Below are 18,399 nucleotides of genomic sequence, written 5' to 3' on the forward strand. Positions count from 1 at the left end.
GGTGACACTTATCATGTCATTTCGAATCTTACCAGTATAACTACTCATGAAGATTGTTGTGTCCATGAGCACCATGATGTTGGTAATGGCAAGGCCTGATCGAAGGCCCTTCTCTCACATTGGCTCTACATACCCCTCCTCCTTCCTTTTGCGATTTTAATGTTTCCGTGTTTTCTCTATACCAAATCCTTACTCTTAATTTATCACTCTTGCAAAGATAATGATTTTTTCTTTGAAAGTTCATCCCTTTCATTTCTTTGCCTAGGATTAGGTCACCATGAAGAAGAGCGAATGAGTCTGGTTTCTACAAACTTTCATCCACCACTTCAAATTCTTGCCCTTCGTTAGTGCTCGCGTGTCTGAATGTGTAGACTCTATTTGTTGGCATCGTTATCTAGGTCATCCCCATGATCGTTATCTTTATGCCATGCATGTCAATTAGGGTAATCTTGTCATTTGTCTCTTTATGTAAAGAAGTCTTGTGGTTCTGTTTTAGTGATGGTTAAATTACTGATTCTCTCAAAATTGGTAATTTATGCTATATTTGGATGTCACATAACTCATATTTTAAAATTTATATCTTAGTTCTCATAAATCATATCTAATTCCCTATTTTCTCTTAATACTGTTAGGTTTTAAGGAATTAGGAACTAATATATTAGAACTTCATTTTGTAATGTTGGCAAACCATGATCAAAACGTTTTAGTCTTGTTTAGATTTGCTCAAAGTATATGTTTTTATGTAAAGTTGGAATCGAGTTTCTGTCTGGCTCGATTGATCGAGAATTAAACTCGATCGATCGAAAGTCGTGCAGATTATTTTTTCTGCAGAATTTCCAACTCAGCCCAAATCCGTTTAACGTGTAAGGTTTTATGTTTTTTCTTAAGTATAAAAGCGAAAACTCTAGCCACATTTTGAGGTTGCTTTTTATGCTATGTGTGTGAATCTTCTGTGAGATCTAGAGGTGTTTGCCTTCACATACACTTAGGGTTTCCAATCTTAAGATTGATGTCTAGAGTTTGGTGATCAATTCAGTTGCAGATTCAAGAGCTTAAAGATATACAAGCGGGAGTGCTTGTGATTGTTGGGAATCCAAGAAAGAAGTAGTCCGTGGACTCAGAGATGTTACGTGATCGTGGTACGTAGTAAGTTTCCTACTCAAGGTAGCAATAGGATGTTAGTGGTCTAAGTCGCTATTGTGTAAATTTCAATTCTTTCATAGTGGATTCGTTTTACCTTAAGGATAGTTAGGTTAAATCCTCCCCAAGTTTTTTACCGATTTGGTTTTCCTGGGTTATCATATCGTTGTGTTCTTTATTTTCCATACTTTACAATGATATGATATATTTGCATTAACCTAGATTTGGATAATTTGACTAAGTAATCACTTGATTAATCAACTAGGTTAATCTGGTTGTGTTTTAAGGGGTCTAAAAACAAACAAATACATTTCACACCGTGTTTGGCATCAAAACTCCCCTTGGTTTTTAGTTTGGAAAACCCAACTTTAACTTAGTTTGGGTAACCCATTAGTTGAAACGGCTACTGTCTTTTCTCTTTTAAACCAGTGTGAGAGTTTGAGACAAATACTAGAACAATCTCTCTCCACATAAACGAAACCCCAGAGGAACCAAAAAAGAAGTGACAAAATGAAACCCACACACAGGTTGCTTGAGTCTTTACTCTTTAGCCTCAAATCCATAGATCAACGGCCATTTCTCTCTACCTAGACCGGCGGCCCTTTCTCTCTCTCTCTCTCTTGCCATGTGAATTTTCCCAAATTGGTACTCTCACGTCTCTCTTGCAGTCACATTCCTTAACTATCAAAAGGCTTATTTTTCTTTTCCACTCTAAAACACCTATCCCTAGTGACAAATATATATATTTATATATATCAAATTATGCCCCCAAAAAAAAAATATTATGATCCTAACCCATTTATAAGAATATGATGAGGAAGGACCCATAAATACCTACATATATTTTATCAAAGAAACCTATATAAATATCATACCAACCCATAAAAATCTATAGATATTTAACCAAAAAACCTAAACCAAGGAGTTTTGAAACAAAGAAATGAAGGTTAGATCAACTCACTTGAAAGAGATCTGTTGGATTAAGAGAGATGTGAGAACTTGAGGTTGAGAGATGAAGAATGAGGCAAAGTTGTTTGTGTGTGTGTTGTTGCGTCCAAGTGCAAGTGAAAAAACTTTGTTTTAGTAAATGTGAGTTTCCATTGCAGGACCAAACGGCAAAGAGCCGTTGGCTCTCATTATTGTTGACTAACTTATAAGTGAGACAGCACTAACGTGTGGGTTCCAACCATGTCTATTTTATCACAACTAAGCCACTTAACTCAATTTCCTTTAAACTTTTGTTCTCATAACTCACTATTCATTCTCACATTTTTTAGAGATGAGTTATGAGAATTGAGGGGGAAAAAAATCAAACCAACCAAGATAATTGGTGGTGGGGCCCATGAAAAACAAGAAATGAGTTATGAAAATTAAGTGATTGTGACTAAACCAAATATAGCCTTAACATAGTATCAAAGTAGAAGGTCATGAGTTCGCTCCTTATTGTAAGTGGTACTAGTGAAAACAAAAATGAAGAATAAAGATTGGACACTGTTCCAACGGTCACAAGCTCAACGGTAACTTAGATTTAAACAAATCTGAAGCTCAAAACGGTGACATTTATCTAAATGATAAACGACATCGTTTTCTCTTAGGTTTGGCATGTTTTATTCAAGGCAGCAAAACGATGTCGTTTGGGATTGTTCTTCCCCACCGAGCAAAATCTGGACTTGCTCTATTCTAACTAACTGAGCTCCAGATATTTTCTCCAACCTGAAGATATTTTTTGTACTGTCAAATCTGTTATAGATTAGTTAGAGTTTGTTAGATAGGATTCTTTTAGAAACTGTTATAAGCTATAATGATCAAAGAAAGCAAAGCTTTGTCTTTGATTCTCCAGGTTAGAAACTTTGGATTTCCTTGAGTATCAAGAACATACTGACAAGGCAGAGAGGATGAGCCATCTATATGCTCAATCAAGGAATAGGCTTCCAGTATTATTATGATCAACTGGTGCTTCCATGGAATGTAATTTTTGCAGTCAAGCTTGATTGACATCAAATTGAACATATTAGAGAGTAGTAATAGTGGTGAAGGAGATTGAGTTAGAGGTTGAGTTTACTTCTACTGTCTTCAATCATTTTTGTTCTAGTCATGGCATCATACATCAGGCCTCATGTCCTCATACTCCTCAGTAGAATGGCACTACTGAGAGAAAGCATAGGCATCTCATTGAATGTTCTCTTACCATGATATCGCATTCCAATCTTCCTTTGTCCTACTAGGCATATGCAGTTTCCACTGCCACTCATATCATTAATAGACTTCCCACTCCTTTACTTCAAAACAAATCACCTTGGGAGCTTTTGTTTTAGTCCAAACCAGATCTGTTCACCTTAGAACATTTGGTTGTACATGCTTCCCTCTTGTTGAACCTTATAATAAACACAAACTTCAACCACAAACTAAGCCCTGCATTTTCCTTGGCTATCCTACCTACTTAAAGGGTTATGTTTGTTTAGAGCCTAATACACTTTAGATTTACATATCTAGACATGTTTTGTTCAATGAGTTTGAGTTCCTCTTCTGACACAACCCCCATCAACATCAATTGCTCATTAGTTGACATTTCTTTCTCATTTTCCTATTACAAACACTCCTTCTTAGTTTGCCACCAGCTCTAGTGTCAATCCTAGTCCTAGCCCCTATTAACCCACTGTTTCCACATCACCTATCCCATCTCTCACGCCTACCCCTCAGCTACAAGCTCCTATACCTTCTTCCTCTACATCTCACATCATCTCCTATACCTGTTCCTTCTTCTGTTGAGCCATTGCAGTCCACTGTTGTGACTTTTATGCCTATCACTATACCAACTTAGAACACACATCCCATGACTACCAGGTCTAAGGCTGGCATTTTCAAGCCCAAAGCTCTTGAAACCACTATTTCAAAATCTGCATCCAAGCCTCAAATTGACTATACCATCACTAAACCTCCCTTTTATAAAATTGCTGCACAATTTTCACAATGGTGCTCAGCTATGGATGAGGAGTTTACTGCTTTTACTAGACAAGGCACCTGGATCTTGGTGCCACCTTCACCATCTCAGAATGTTGTAGGTTGCAAGTGGGTCTTCAAGCTAAAACATAATAGTGATGATAGTAGTATAATCAAGTTTAAGACCAAATTAGCAGTCCACTGTTGTGACTTTTATGCCTATCACTATACCAACTTAGAACACACATCCCATGACTACCAGGTCTAAGGCTGGCATTTTCAAGCCCAAAGCTCTTGAAACCACTATTTCAAAATCTGCATCCAAGCCTCAAATTGACTATACCATCACTAAACCTCCCTTTTATAAAATTGCTGCACAATTTTCACAATGGTGCTCAGCTATGGATGAGGAGTTTACTGCTTTTACTAGACAAGGCACCTGGATCTTGGTGCCACCTTCACCATCTCAGAATGTTGTAGGTTGCAAGTGGGTCTTCAAGCTAAAACATAATAGTGATGATAGTAGTATAATCAAGTTTAAGACCAAGTTAGTAGCAAAGGGGTTTCATCAACAATATGGTGTTGATTTTGAGGAGATTTTTAGTCCAGTAATTAAGCCACCTACTGTCAAAATCATTATATCTCTTGCAGTTCAGTTCAATTAGCCTTTGAGGTAACTAGATGTCAGAAATGCCTTCTTACATGGTTTCTTGAAAGAGGAAGTGTATATGGTACAACCCCTCGGCTATGTGGATCCTGCCTTTCCTAATCATGTATGCCACCTGCAAAAATCTCTCTATTGGCTCAAACTGGCCTTTAGGGCATGGTTTGAAAGATTCTCCACCCATCTTCTTAACTTAGGGTTTCAAGCTTCTTTGGCTGATTCTTCCTTCTTTATACTGAGGCATGGCAAGTTCTTGATTTTTCTATTGGTTTATGTAGATGATATTGTCCTCACTAGCAACTGTCCCTCTTTCTTACAGTCTTTGATTCAGCAGCTAAGTTCTGAGTCTGAGCTTAAGGATCTTGGCAATTTACACTATTTTCTGTGCTTGCACATTACTCAAACCTCTAAGGGGTTATTTCTAAATCAATCTAAGTATGATCATGATTTGCTTCTTAAGCACAACATGCTATCTGCAAAGCCTGCCAAGACCCCTTGTGCTCCTAACCTGAGATTAGTTCCTGCTGAAGGTTCTCTCTTTGCTAATCCTCATGTTTATAGGGGTATGGTGGGCTCACTCCACTATTTGACTTTTACAAGGCTTGATCTTAGTTTTGCAGTTCATCAGGTCTGCCAGTTTATGTTTGCTCCTAATGAAACTCATCTGATTGCAGCCAAACGAATTCTGAGATATATTAATGGAACTCCCAATTTTGGGGTTTTCTTCCAGTGTGGTCAATTGTCCCTTTTAGCTTTTTCAGATTTAAAGTGGGTTGGTGATCTTTTTTATCGTAAATCCACCATTGGATATTTGGTTTATCTTGGCTATAATCCAATTACTTGGAATGCAAAGAAGCAAGACACCATGTCTAGATCCTCCACTGAATCCAAGTACAGGGCTTTTGCAACTACTGCAGCTGAGTTATGTTGGATTCGTTAAGTTTTGAAGGATCTTGGTATCTTTCTTTCCTTTCCTCGTAAGCTCTCGTGTGACAACATTTCTGCTCTAGCTATTGCTTCAAACCCTGTTTTTCATGCCAAAACAAATCATGTCAAAGTGGATTATCACTTTTTTCGTGACCGAGTTCTTCACCGTGACCTTCAAATTCGTTACATTACAACTGGTGACCAATTAGCTAACATTTTTACAAAGAGTCTTTCCTCTTCTCGTTTTCAATTCCTGCGTTCCAAAACCATGGTTTCCATTGACCCCTTAGTTTTAAGGGGGGATGTAAGTGGTACCGATGAAAACAAAAACGAAGAAGAAAGATGGGACACTATTCCAATGGTCACAAGCTCAACAGTAACTTAGATTTAAACAAACTTGAAGCTTAAAACGGTAACGTCTATCTAAATGATAAACGGCATCATTTTCTCTTATGTCTGGCATGTTTTATTCAAGGCAGCAAAACGATGTCGTTTGGGATTGTTCTTCCTCACTGAGCAAAATCTGGACTTGCTCTATTCTAACTAACTAAGCTCCAGATATTTTCTGAACATCTATCAAATCTGTTAGAGATTAGTTAGAGTTTGTTAGATAGGATTCTTCTTGAAACTGTTATAAGCTATGATACACTATATATATAGAGCAGTGTGCATGTAAGCATAATTAAGCTTGAATGAAAGATAGAGTTTACTTCAGAAAATTCTTTCTCTCTATTTTTCTCAGTTTCCGCCATTGTTGAATCTTCAAGTTTTTCTTTTTCTTTCACATGTCTGCTCTACTCTACCTCTTATTTAAACTCACCACCCCAATTAAATTGTGTCTTTGCCATATATGGCAATATGGCATGGTTCATTGTTCACATGCAACAAAATGATAAAATTGAACTGCAAAATAGGCATTTTGTTTTAATCAGTTTTTCATTCCTTGCTGGTCTTTATGTTTCCAAAAATATTGACACTTTGCATTTGAAACCGCTGCCTATCTCATAAATAGAATGTCTGTCACGTGTTCAATGGTATTTCCCCTTTTGCAAAGCTATTCAATTCTTAGCCGGATTGCAATTTACTCTAGCTATTAGGTTGTTTGTGTTATCCATTTTTACGTCCATACAATCACCACAAAATAGAGTTTCGGTTTGCCTTCTGTGTCTTTCTCAATTACGGTCCCTGCTATCTTGGTTATCGATGTCTTAACCTCACTCATAAACCAAAATTAAAACACACTATTTATAGCAAAAATAGAACATTGCTCGAATACAAAATGAAAGTTGTCTAATGCTTGATTTAATGCTATTGTTACAACATTATTGCTTGTCAATCTTTTGTAGTTTATCCATATGCTAAAGTCTCATTCTTAGTTTTAAAAGAAAGCTACTTCATTGGATGATCTTGTTAACACTTCCATTTTTCCTACATATATACATACCATGCTAATGCTATGATGGAGAAATTATGAACCTCAGTAGTCAGTACAGTAGGAAAGAAAACTTTCTGCTAGTGAATATGTTATAAAATCTCATAATGCAATTTTATTATTGTAATATAAGTTGATTCAAGACACATTTCAAAGGTCTATGATATGGTGACTACTCTAGAGTATCGCATTCTTATTTGCCACCTGAAATATGAAGAACACAGTTTATTGGCATATGCACATTTCCATGACTAGACATATGCTAAATACGTAATGTAAAGGAAAAAAAACAATACCTCTTATTATCAATCTCAATAATGTATTGCTGAACTTGATTGAAATGGAAGTTTTGACTAGATTTTTTTTCTCTCTCTGAGTTTTAACTCTGATAAATTGACTAAGTATGTTACTACACTACTCTTATTAAATTATTAACAAATAGTTGAACTACAGCTAGTCTTCCTCTCATGTTACTAAGTTGATGAAAACAACATAACTGATATGGCAGAGATTGATCCTTGCTTATATTTTCTTTGTATTGTTTTTTTTTAATTAATCCAAATGAGCTCGCCCTATTTCTAATTATCTAGGTACGTAGTCTCGCACCTAGCTAATTTTCATCTTAAGTGATTTATCAGTAGGAAATTCCCAATTCTGAAGTGACACTCACCTTCATAACCGGGGCTTCCCCACCGTAAATTTTCTAGGAATATTGAGATATACAAGATGCATTCTCAAATCTCACACTAGCTAGTTCTTCACAGCATTGGGAATTTGGGACGCATTTTCTTGCTTCGGCTTGCTTTAAATTAAAGTTGACCCTGGTAGTTTAAATTTATTCATGTACAACTGTTGAGCTTTTACTTGTTGCACAAATAATTCAAACCATGATCATGCAGTCATTTGGCAGAATATCATCGTTACAAGGGAAGTTTATTATGACAATTGTTAAGGAGTGATTCAGCTTTTTAAATGCTGAAATGAGAGGGAAAAGTGAAAGATTATGGCAGCATAAGTCAGTATTGGCAATGCGGAATTTAATAGTATATTTCGACTTTAATAATGCCTGGTTGAATGTGGGTGGTCACTACACTTCCCTATTTTTGCATAACACCTTCAATTCCATGCTACTTAAAATTGTCACTTCTTTTGTGAGAACTCGCTTCGCCTAACAAGTTGGACATGAAGTATTATGAATTTTTTGGCTTCCTGCAAGTTGTTACTTTTATTTATCTTTTCTATCTGCTATTTTAAGATAAGAACATATTGATACTAGGCTGATTTTGAGTCTTCCTAGTTGATATTCTTGATGTTAAAGCTTGAAAATGTTTGAGCCATTTATTGTTGAAGCTTATGAGGCATTCCCACTTCTTGAATTTGTTGGAACTTGGGATAAATTATTTTGAGAGAGTATGTTTACTGTTGAACCTTATGAGACATTCCCACTTCTTGGATTTGTTAGGAATTAAGAGAGGTTATTTTGAGAGAGTATGTTTACTGCTAAAGCTTACGAGGCATTTGCACTTCTTGGATTTGTTAGGACTTAGGAGAGGTTATATTTTGAGAGAATATGTTTACTGATGAATCTTATGATGCATTCACACTTCTTGGATTTGTTAGGACTTTGGAGGGGTTATTTTTCAGCAGTATATTTTCTCATTTTTCTCCAAAAACCACTTAAAGTTAAGACATGATGATATAGCCTTATCGGCTAATCAGGAAAAGAGTTGTTTTTTGCATTAAAAAAAAGTTACCACCAGAGTCAGCATCTATTGTGTATCTCTGTTTCTGTTTATTTTTAATAAAAAGGTTGCAGCTTATCATGTAAAAGTATGCGTGATTGTCTCTTCTTAGGCTCAAAAGTTAGTTGTAAGATCCGAATATCAGACCCCTATTGTATGCTATTGAATAGAAACTTATTTTTGCAGCAATTAATGGACTGCCATTTCGGCATTATCAAGTTGAAGTACACGATTAAACCAAATTACACTATCATATATAATCTCTCTCACTTTTCCCTTTCATTTTGGCATTTGAAAAGCCGAATCACTCCATAATTAGGCAAAAATAATGCCAAATTATGTCTCTTTCCTCATACCTCCAAATAACTTCACATCTGCAATATAGTGATAACAAACTTCCGTCATAACATTATTCTACCAAATTGTTCCATGATCATGTCTTCTGATACAAAATGTCCCTATAATTAGTACACTTAAGCATTGCCGAATTACAATTTTGAATTCATGTTTAGAGTATTATGTATTGCAAGCAAAAATTTGGCAAATTTAACTTGACAAAGAATAATTTGTGCAGTTTTACCATGAAGTGAAGACAAGAAAGCGTTTCCGTTCACTGAAAGAAGCTAAGAAGTATGTCAAAATGGAAGCAAATCAAACTGAGGAAACTCTGGAGGCCTCACAACCTGGTGGACATTCTAAGGCAAGTTAGCAAATGAACTACTTACCCCATCTTGACATAAAACAATGATTGGCTGATCTTCAGTCATTTGTTCTGATCACATGCAGGATTCACAAAGTTCCAAGTCCTGTTCAAGCAACATTTCCAAGAAGAAGAATAAGATCACTCAAACCTTCGACTTTGCAAACCCACCTGAAGCAATAACATGGGTTCTTAGTGATGCTGAGAACAATGACTGGAGCCCATTCTCCGGGGAAACAATGGTTCCAGAAATTGTGAAGAACCATTGGGCTGAGACATTCATTTGCATCAATGAGGAAAATAACAATCTATCTTTCGTGTAAGGTGTTTTTCTTTTACCACAACCAACTCTTACCATCCTGGCTTGTGCTGTTTGCTATATGTTATAATATCTTACAAGTAAACTTCTTCAGTATTTTTCTTTTTGAAGCTGATAATCATGAAATTAATTCTGCATGATATTGTTTGCTTTGCAGTTGATTCTCGAGGAATCGGACCAGGCAAAACACCAAACGGCATGGTAGTTTAATTGTAAACCATATAAGTACGCTTTTGCGAGTATATCAGTCTCTTAATTAAAACTCCATTGCCAGTATTTCTAGTCATACTAAACTTAAACAACCTTTCCATGTACATTTGGAGCAGGCAGCAATAAAATCATCACAAACTTCTTCTATTACGGGAATCAGTGTTGAACTAATAAATTTAAACCAATGCCGAAGTGTTGGGAGGCAAAGCTTTTGTGGCTTGAGTGAAACATAATTCTCCGACTTCCAACATTTACTAATTAAGTTCCATATTGCATTGCATATCCATTTCCCATGACAAATAAAAAACAAAGTGTTGACTACTTTTTTCATTCCTGTTGAGTTGTCAAAATTTTATTGGTTTTTATCTAAACCCTCTATTGACATCATTTTTGTGCTTACCATTTATAATTTGTCACATTTAAAATTTTGTCTCTTAGACTTTCTCTGTGCCATACACTGCAAATGATGATCTACATGGCACTTGGGGGTATTTGATTTTTTTTTTTTTTTTTTGGGGGCGGGCGGTGGGGGGGGGGAGTATGAGGCAACATAACCAGCTGTATATTAACAAGGATGTTCTCTATATAAACTGACATAAAAACATCACAGTACTCAATCTGCAAACTAATTGCTTTTTCACCAACAGTTTAGTACAAGTACTAAGCCTCTTCATTAAAGATCATATTTTCATCATATTCATTCAACCAAAATCAATACTAAGCATATGAACCAGATTATCCTTCTCTCGAAAGGGGGGGAGGGAAAAGAGAAAAAAGAATGAAGCAACATTTGGAATATAATTATAATATACAGCTAAAAGGGAAAAAAATGCAAGTAAAGCAGGTTCAGCGACTGCTTCCTTACATTCATTCATTCCAACCTATAAGTAGACAGAAATGATAAATAAACACCTATGATAGGAACTTCAGAGGAGAATGGATACATGATCAAGCAAACAAGATATCAGTGCAGAAAAAAGCTAAGGATTAAGACAGACGTGATACACAACCACCCCCGCTGTGTATATTGATCTTCCTCATCGGCCATTAGGTTCAGAAAGCCTGGGTCTGCAGCCCATCTGCTCAAGAAACTTGGTAAGACGCAAGTGCTTTGAAGTCCATTGTTCAGCCAACTTCTGCTCTTTGGCTTCTGCATCCCTCCTTAGTCCTACCAATTGTTCCTTGTATTCTGCTTCAATTCTATCCAAAGCAACCTTTTGCTCTTCCCTAAGAGCCTTCACCTTCGCTTCGATCTCTTCCATCTTCTCCCTTCTCCGACATGCCTTCTCTGATTCAAGTTGCAGCTCTACCCTTCTTAACCTCCAGGCTGCTTCCTTCTTATGTGCTGCCCACGCATGGTGCCCTTCTTCCAAATCTCTGCAGCACTCCACCAACTCAGATATCAGCATGCTCTCTCCACAACCAGGGACCGAACCTTGAGGCTGCAAATTTCCAAAAACAAGAGAGTTATTATCCGGTCCTCTATCAGGCTGCAACCATGGGATTGGAGGAGGGGCCGCAACAGTTGAGGGAGAGAGGCTGAGGGTCACAGAAGGGGAGGGTGGCCTGACTGTGGAGGTGCCATTGGAATTAGAAAGCCATGGAGGTAGCAAAGCTGGTGCAGGAGCAGGTGGGTCCGAATGCAAAAAACCGCCATTGGAAGTGGCCATGAGATAGGCTGGGGCCTTGCGCTCTTTCACTAGCTTCTCTGCAAAAGTCTCAAGAATCCTATCGTACTTTCCGTCCTCGATTGGAGCAACTGTTTTGTTGCTCTCCTTCTGCTCCCTCTGCTGCTTCTCCTTGAACACTTCCCACCACTTGCCTAGTCTCTTAGCAGTACGACCTGGGACTTCAGCTGCGATTTTCTTCCATTTGTTGCCGTGTTTGGCTTGAAGGCGGATGACAAGACGCTGCTCCTCTTCAGTGAGGGATCCCTTCTTTATGCCAGGTTTGAGGTAGTTCTTCCACCTTTCTAAGCAGGATTTCGCGTCCCTGTTTAGAGTTGTGTTCATGCGCTGTGACACAAGGTTCCACTCCCTAGGGCCATATTGTTTGACATACGCACGTAACAAAGTGTCCTCTTCAGATCTCCAACGCTGCCTCTCCTTCATTTCCAGATGCAAACACCACTGCCCATGGCCTCAAACTTAAACTCCTCATAATGTATCTGAAAGTTTTACAAAGGATCAAAATATGAGTCGTCCATAAACAGATTGTCAATGAATATCTAAGATTTAAAGTTATCCTGGAACGTGAACTAATACTAACAAACCAGATGAGATTCTGAAAGAGAGAACCAGCTAGTAAATGAACCTACACAAACTAAATAGAAAAGTCAAAAAGCAAAGTTGTGCACTGCACAGTGGACTCCTGGACAAGACAAAGGTCTACAGAAACTAAAGGTACAGGACGTTAAAGTGGCAATTAAGTTCTGTTCTATACTGTTTCTATCACCTAACTAAAAATAATTTACCCGCTTATGTTTGAGACAGTTAGTGTAAGTTCTGCAACTTTCCAATGCCTTAATTTTTCCCCCTGTATCAACTGAACAACCATAGATATAGAAAGATGAGTTTCCTCCACGTACAACTCAGGCACTTTTCACAAGAAATAGTGACATTGAACAACCAATCCAACAAGGGATTTAGTCAGATAGACTGGGAATTAGTCAGATATGACACCTCACTCGACCAGACTCACAAGAGATGTATGTTCAATTCAGTAATACAGAAGAAAGAGAATATGATTTTTTTTAGTTCAGCGTAGATTTATTAGCCAGCACAGCAATCAGAACATAAGGCAAAGAATCAACACAACACCATACATCATGGTGCTAAATACGTTTCTCATTAACAGTACCAGTACAAGTTAGTTCAACTTGACATACACTAACCAAGTACCCCACGAGCATCGCAATAGTCCAGCACTAATTGTATGCCAGTGTGGGGGTCAGCAATATATTATGCTGTAAGTGCATGCTCTAGCACCTCGAAAATTCAACAGACATTATGCAGCCTTACTATATGCGACTCCTTACATATATGAGAAATATATATATATATATATATATATATGCGGACACTCACGCGCACACATAGATATAAAGGAATAATTGCAGTGATATACTCTAAAACTATGGCAGCATTTGCAATGTATATTCTAAACAATAAATTTGTTACAATTGACACCCTATTATTTCAAGACTAATTTGTGATGTGCATCCACCGTTTAAGTTAGCATCTACAAATAACACATTATTGGGAAGACTAATCTCAAATTGAGCTGTTGATTGAAGAATTTTTGTATTTCAGAGTACATATGCAAATTCTCATTGTTGGAGGGTGGATAGCTACCACTCAATATTTCAATTTAGACATTGATTTATATAAGATAATGTAAAATCAATATCAATGAACCAAATACTTAAAAACCTCCATCAAAGCTTTTAGAGGTTAGCTTTTAGAGGTTTGAGCATATATCAATGAGCAAACAACTGTGTCACTTATAAACTCTTGATCACTTTCACTTTCATGTCATATACATTTTGCATTGAATTCTTACTTTCATAAGCCACATAAGTTACATCCAAACTTAGTAAATAACAAACCCAAACACTAAAAATTATGGTTCACAATTAGTATAGCAAGGATTTCGCAATGTTACATCACACATTCACAACAATGACATACACATATGAATTTGAAACAGCAGAACAAACATGATCAAATCTGATTATGAGTTGAATTGTAGGGCAAAAATAAAAGTAGTTTCTAGAGCAACGGCACAAATTCATAATCTTTTCATGGGCTGAACTAAATTTCATCATAAAGTGACAGACTGAAAAAATTTCAAGAGGGAAAAAAACACTAAATAAATTTTCACTACGAACTCTGTGAGGAAAGAGAAACCAAGCAAAGAAGGAAAATGTCTAGCATCAGTTCTTTTTCATAAGAGATAAAATACCTCACATCATTTATTAAGTAAACTATTGAGATTATTCACCAACTACAAAAAGAAAACCATTCAAACTATTTAGAAAGAAGAAAGACTTGCAATCGCAAAAGAAAGAATTAAAATATTCATTTCAAAAAAACAAAAAACTATTAGAGTTATCTTAAAATTGTATCTTCTTGAAAGATTTTGTTATCATGACAAACCCACTGCGTCAAGATTTATAAGAATAGGCCGAAACAAGCCACTGGAAGATTCTACTGAGACAAAGATCTGTTTGAAGAAACGATTCATTGAAATAATGAGTCACCATTGATATCGACAAATTTGAGATTGCACAATGTTCGGGATTCCTCTATTCAATCCGTTTCCTTAATCTTATTACTGGATATCCATGTGTATCATTTAAACAAGTCACACGACTCGATTAAAAAACTATGTAACTAAAACTAGGCATGGATCATCACATAACGGGTTCAAGTGAAGATATCTCCGAACCAGTTTGGAGTTCCAACTATTTCCTTCCAATAAAAGTGACACAGTGAGTCAGAAATCCCCCTGTACTTGAATTTTCATACTAAACGGATAAATTCAATAAAATTGCTTATTCAAAAGTATGACTTCTTTTTTTTTTCATTTTTAAAAATGGGATCTGCCTGATTGCCCAATCATCTAGAAAGAGCAACGGCTATTATCTTCTTCTTCTTCTTCTTTTGGTAAATGCGAATATCATCAATTTCAATTAGCAAACAAGTTTTGAAATATTAAAAAAAGATCCCTGCTTAATGTTATTTTGTTTCATGGGTTGCTTCTATTATACCACAATGATCAGAAGTTTTTTAGTCTTAGCCCTTTGATTAATATTATTCATCAAGAGATTAAAAAAATAATATATTATGATGATAGTGGATAGTGGATACCATTCCCTAAAAAACACAAACATACCATGGAATTTTCTTGATGTCAGAAAAACCCAAAACGCATGCCATTTCTGGGAACCGATAAAGATAGAAAACTTAACAATCTTCCAACCTTTTTTCCCATCAACCAAACAAACCAGAGTTAAACAAGATAAAAAGATGTGAGAAGGAGAGAGAGGCTTACATTTCCCTTAGTAACTGAGAAGGGAGCTTCGTCTTCGACGCATCTCTTGGAAAATGAAACAGAGATGGAACTTTAAAAACCAAAATGGGAAGGAAAACGCTAAAAAAAATACTCACAACCCTAGAGAGAGAAATATCCCTGCCTCCACTCTGAGAATGAGAGAGAGAGTAAGAAAGCAGAGCACACGGTACTAGAGGACCAGAGAGAGAGAGAGAAATGGGCAAAGAAAGAAAGGAGAGATTAGACTAGACTAGACTAGAGAGAGTCATAAAAAGTTAAGACAACACAGATAGAGAGATCTGACAGTAAGCGAAAAAGAAGGGCACGCGAATGGAGAGGAAACCAGCCCAAACACTCGCTTACGTGTTTTCGGGAACTTGCTATCGTAAGCTCCCGTTAATGGGTAATGTGATCGGGGGTATTTACTGGTGATACATTAAAACACACATTTGATGAAGCGTGTTATGGCCTTAATGTTATTGTAGGAGTATAGAGAGACAGTGATAGAGCTATGCATTAATGATTAATGTAAAGTTACCAATACAATTTAGAGCTGTAAAGGCGCACGCTCCATTTCAGCGCTTAAAATGCGCCATATTCCGTCATTTCGCGCGGCTTTCAATTTCCGGGGTTTTTTTTTTCCCAAAAATGTTTTAAACACTAATCAGAGTTTTCCGGCGGTTTAACACTCGTGATTAAGAGCACCCCTTGATATGCGAACCAGACTGTGATGTTTGGAAAGAGACAGCTCAATCAGGGCCATAGAATAAGGTTGCAGCTGGTCAAGATTTGGATGTTTCTGTTCGTTTTTCTTTCCATGACAGACAGGAGAGGAGAGTCGTTGGGACTTGGGTGGGATTTGGGTTGGGAGGGGAGGGGGTAATTAAATTGACGCCATCTGGAGTCAGGCAGCGGAGGTACGGCGAGAGAGAGAGAGAGATTATTGGGAAGCGGACCACACATGCACGTGTCACCTACCCTTTAGGTATTCAGCCCCCTCTCCTTGTCTTGTTATTTTCAGTAAATTTGTCTCTCTTTTTTTTTTCTCCAATTTATATATATTTGTACGAAGTAGAGTTAAAGCTTGACCTTGGAGAAATTATACTGATCTGAGTCATATTATTTGTTTATCATTTTAATAAAAAAATTTTATTTATTTAAAATTATTAAGTCAGTATTTAATTTTTATTTAAAATTTCATAATTTAATTTTTTATTAAAATAGTGAATAAATAACATAATCCACCATAAATCACTTATAATTTCTGTTGATGTTGATTACGGGGTGGGGTGAAAGGCGATGAATTAAAAAAGCATCAGACCGTCCGTTGGTTCAAGAAATGATGTTGATTACGGGGTGGGTGGCGATGAATCAAAAGAATTGTGATAGTCTCATGAGTCATAAGTCAGTCAGTCATGGCCCCCGCCCGAGACAATTCTGATTCCATATTTGATTTTGCGTCAGAGAGAGAGAGAGAGAGAGAGAGACTCTCTCCTCTCGGAACAGAAAGACAAAAGCTATTCTTGTGTCTATATAGCTCACACATATAGGCGTGGGTATGAGTGGTGAGGAATGATAATAATAATAAGGATTTGGATTTTAATAGGCCGTAAAAAGAACAAGTAGTAGGAGCGTAGAGGATCGAAAGGTGAGGATCTTACGGTGCAAGCCAATGCCATCATCATTCGGAGTAGGAGGCACAGCACAGTGATCGAGATAAGAGTGCCACGTGGAAGGTGGGACCCAGAAAGTGAGTGGGAGGGGTGGGGGACTGTAGTCCGCGTTTCACGGCACAAGGAGACGAGTCTGATGGAGACGGGACCTGCTGCTACTGCTCAGAAGCGCCTTGCAGATATGTCAGTGATACGTTACGTCCCCTTTTTTTTCTCTTGGACGTGGTGGTGGGTCCCATCTCAGTCTCTCTTTAATTCTGGGTTAACCGTACCGATGAAACGCTCTCTTCGACATCACACAGACCACTACTTCTCTTCTCTACGTTCTCTCATATCATATTCCTCTACGCCCTTTTCACCGATTACCTTATTTACTCTACTTGTCCTCTTCATTTTAATGCCTTTTTGTTTTCTTCTTGCTGCGGTATTAAATTTCTAGGTACATTTAGATTAGCTTATTTTGTTAAAATTAAAAAAAAATTATATATTAAGGTAAATAGTAAAGTAAGTTTACAAAATTAATTATGTTAAATGGACACTTAGTTAATATAGTGAAATGATGCTTTTACTCTAAGTGTGTTTGATAGGATGGATTTTAGGGAGGATGAAAAAATAAAAAAAAATTAAGGAGAATTTTTTTTTTCTGAGAGTGTTTGGTTAAAAGAGGGAGAGAAGAAAATAATGATAGGGTCCATATGTTTTCTCTCTGAGTCCACCAAAAAATTTTCTTTCTAAAATAGGAAGAAAATTGAGCGGAAGGAGTTTAATAGATATATGACAAAAATGCCTATTTACATTTGCCCATAAGCTTAGTCCAATACATTGTTTTTTTTTTATTGGACAAAATTTAGGTATAGTATTTAAGGTATTGTTCTTTAGGTTCTTCTCTTAAAATTCAGCCACATGCTACTTAACTAAAAAATACATTTTTATCTCATGAAAAAAAATTTACATGACAAAATTTTAAAAGAAAAATATAAAAAATAACACCTAAATACTGTATTTAAGTCTTACTCCTTTTTATTTTGAATTTGGATATTGACTTCTTCCTTCTTTTCTTTTTTCATTTTTTTTGGACGTTGCCATTTTTTCTTTTCTTTTCTTTTCTTTTTTGGGGCAGGCTTTGTCCGACGTTGCTCTTCTTCTTTTTTCTTTGCTCTCTTTTTTTTTTTTTTTAGATGTGATTTTTATTTTTTAATAAATTTGGGTGATTGCATTTTTTTTTATTATTCATTTTTTTCAATTGGACATTATTTTTTAACAAAAGTATATGAGTAAATTTACACAAACTCACTTTTTCCATCCCTCTATTTTTCCACTTCAACTAAACAAAAATAAGGGAAATTAAAATTTTTTCTATCATCCTACTTTTCTACCTTCTCATCATTTTCTATCTTCCTGCATTTTCACCCCTCCAACTAAACTGACCCTAATATTTATGGTGGATCTCATCATGAATCTAATAAACAAACCCTTTCATGAATGTGAAAGAAATAAGCATTATTATTCGTATTCTTACCTAAAAATTACTCCTTCAATTCAACTTCTTTTACATAATTCTTTGTAGCTAAAACATTTAAGGTATACTTCCATCTCA

The 18,399-nt window shown here is 36.5% G+C and overlaps 3 protein-coding genes across 5 annotated transcripts; 2 read left to right on the forward strand and 1 right to left on the reverse strand.

Moving 5' to 3' along the window:
• Window positions 1-4,331: 4,331 nt before the first annotated feature.
• Window positions 4,332-4,745, forward strand: LOC115952162 (uncharacterized mitochondrial protein AtMg00820-like). Its single transcript, XM_031069237.1, has one exon. It carries the CDS (start codon window positions 4,332-4,334, stop codon window positions 4,743-4,745), a length of 414 nt encoding a protein of 137 aa, XP_030925097.1.
• Window positions 4,746-5,939: 1,194 nt separating this feature from the next.
• LOC115952164 (methyl-CpG-binding domain-containing protein 5-like) lies at window positions 5,940-9,868 on the forward strand. Its single transcript, XM_031069238.1, has 3 exons — window positions 5,940-6,047; window positions 9,420-9,545; window positions 9,632-9,868. Exons 1-3 carry the CDS (start codon window positions 5,940-5,942, stop codon window positions 9,866-9,868), a joined length of 471 nt encoding a protein of 156 aa, XP_030925098.1.
• A 1,215-nt stretch (window positions 9,869-11,083) lies between these two features.
• LOC115954284 (transcription factor AS1-like) lies at window positions 11,084-15,346 on the reverse strand. 3 transcript variants are annotated; one of them, XM_031072198.1, is made up of 2 exons: window positions 15,130-15,346; window positions 11,084-12,241 (listed from the first exon to the last, which is right to left on the reverse strand). In XM_031072198.1, the coding sequence occupies exon 2, from the start codon at window positions 12,183-12,185 to the stop codon at window positions 11,112-11,114; it is 1,074 nt and encodes a 357-aa protein (XP_030928058.1). In that variant the 5' UTR covers window positions 12,186-12,241; window positions 15,130-15,346; the 3' UTR covers window positions 11,084-11,111. The 3 variants fall into 3 exon arrangements, with proteins under 3 accessions (XP_030928058.1, XP_030928059.1, XP_030928060.1); XM_031072199.1 differs by lacking the exon at window positions 15,130-15,346 and adding an exon at window positions 14,971-15,046; XM_031072200.1 differs by lacking the exon at window positions 15,130-15,346 and adding an exon at window positions 12,548-12,607.
• Between the last annotated feature and the right edge of the window lie 3,053 nt (window positions 15,347-18,399).

The sequence above is a fragment of the Quercus lobata genome, chromosome 7, assembly GCF_001633185.2.
Source record: "Quercus lobata isolate SW786 chromosome 7, ValleyOak3.0 Primary Assembly, whole genome shotgun sequence".
Taxonomy (NCBI): domain Eukaryota; kingdom Viridiplantae; phylum Streptophyta; class Magnoliopsida; order Fagales; family Fagaceae; genus Quercus; species Quercus lobata.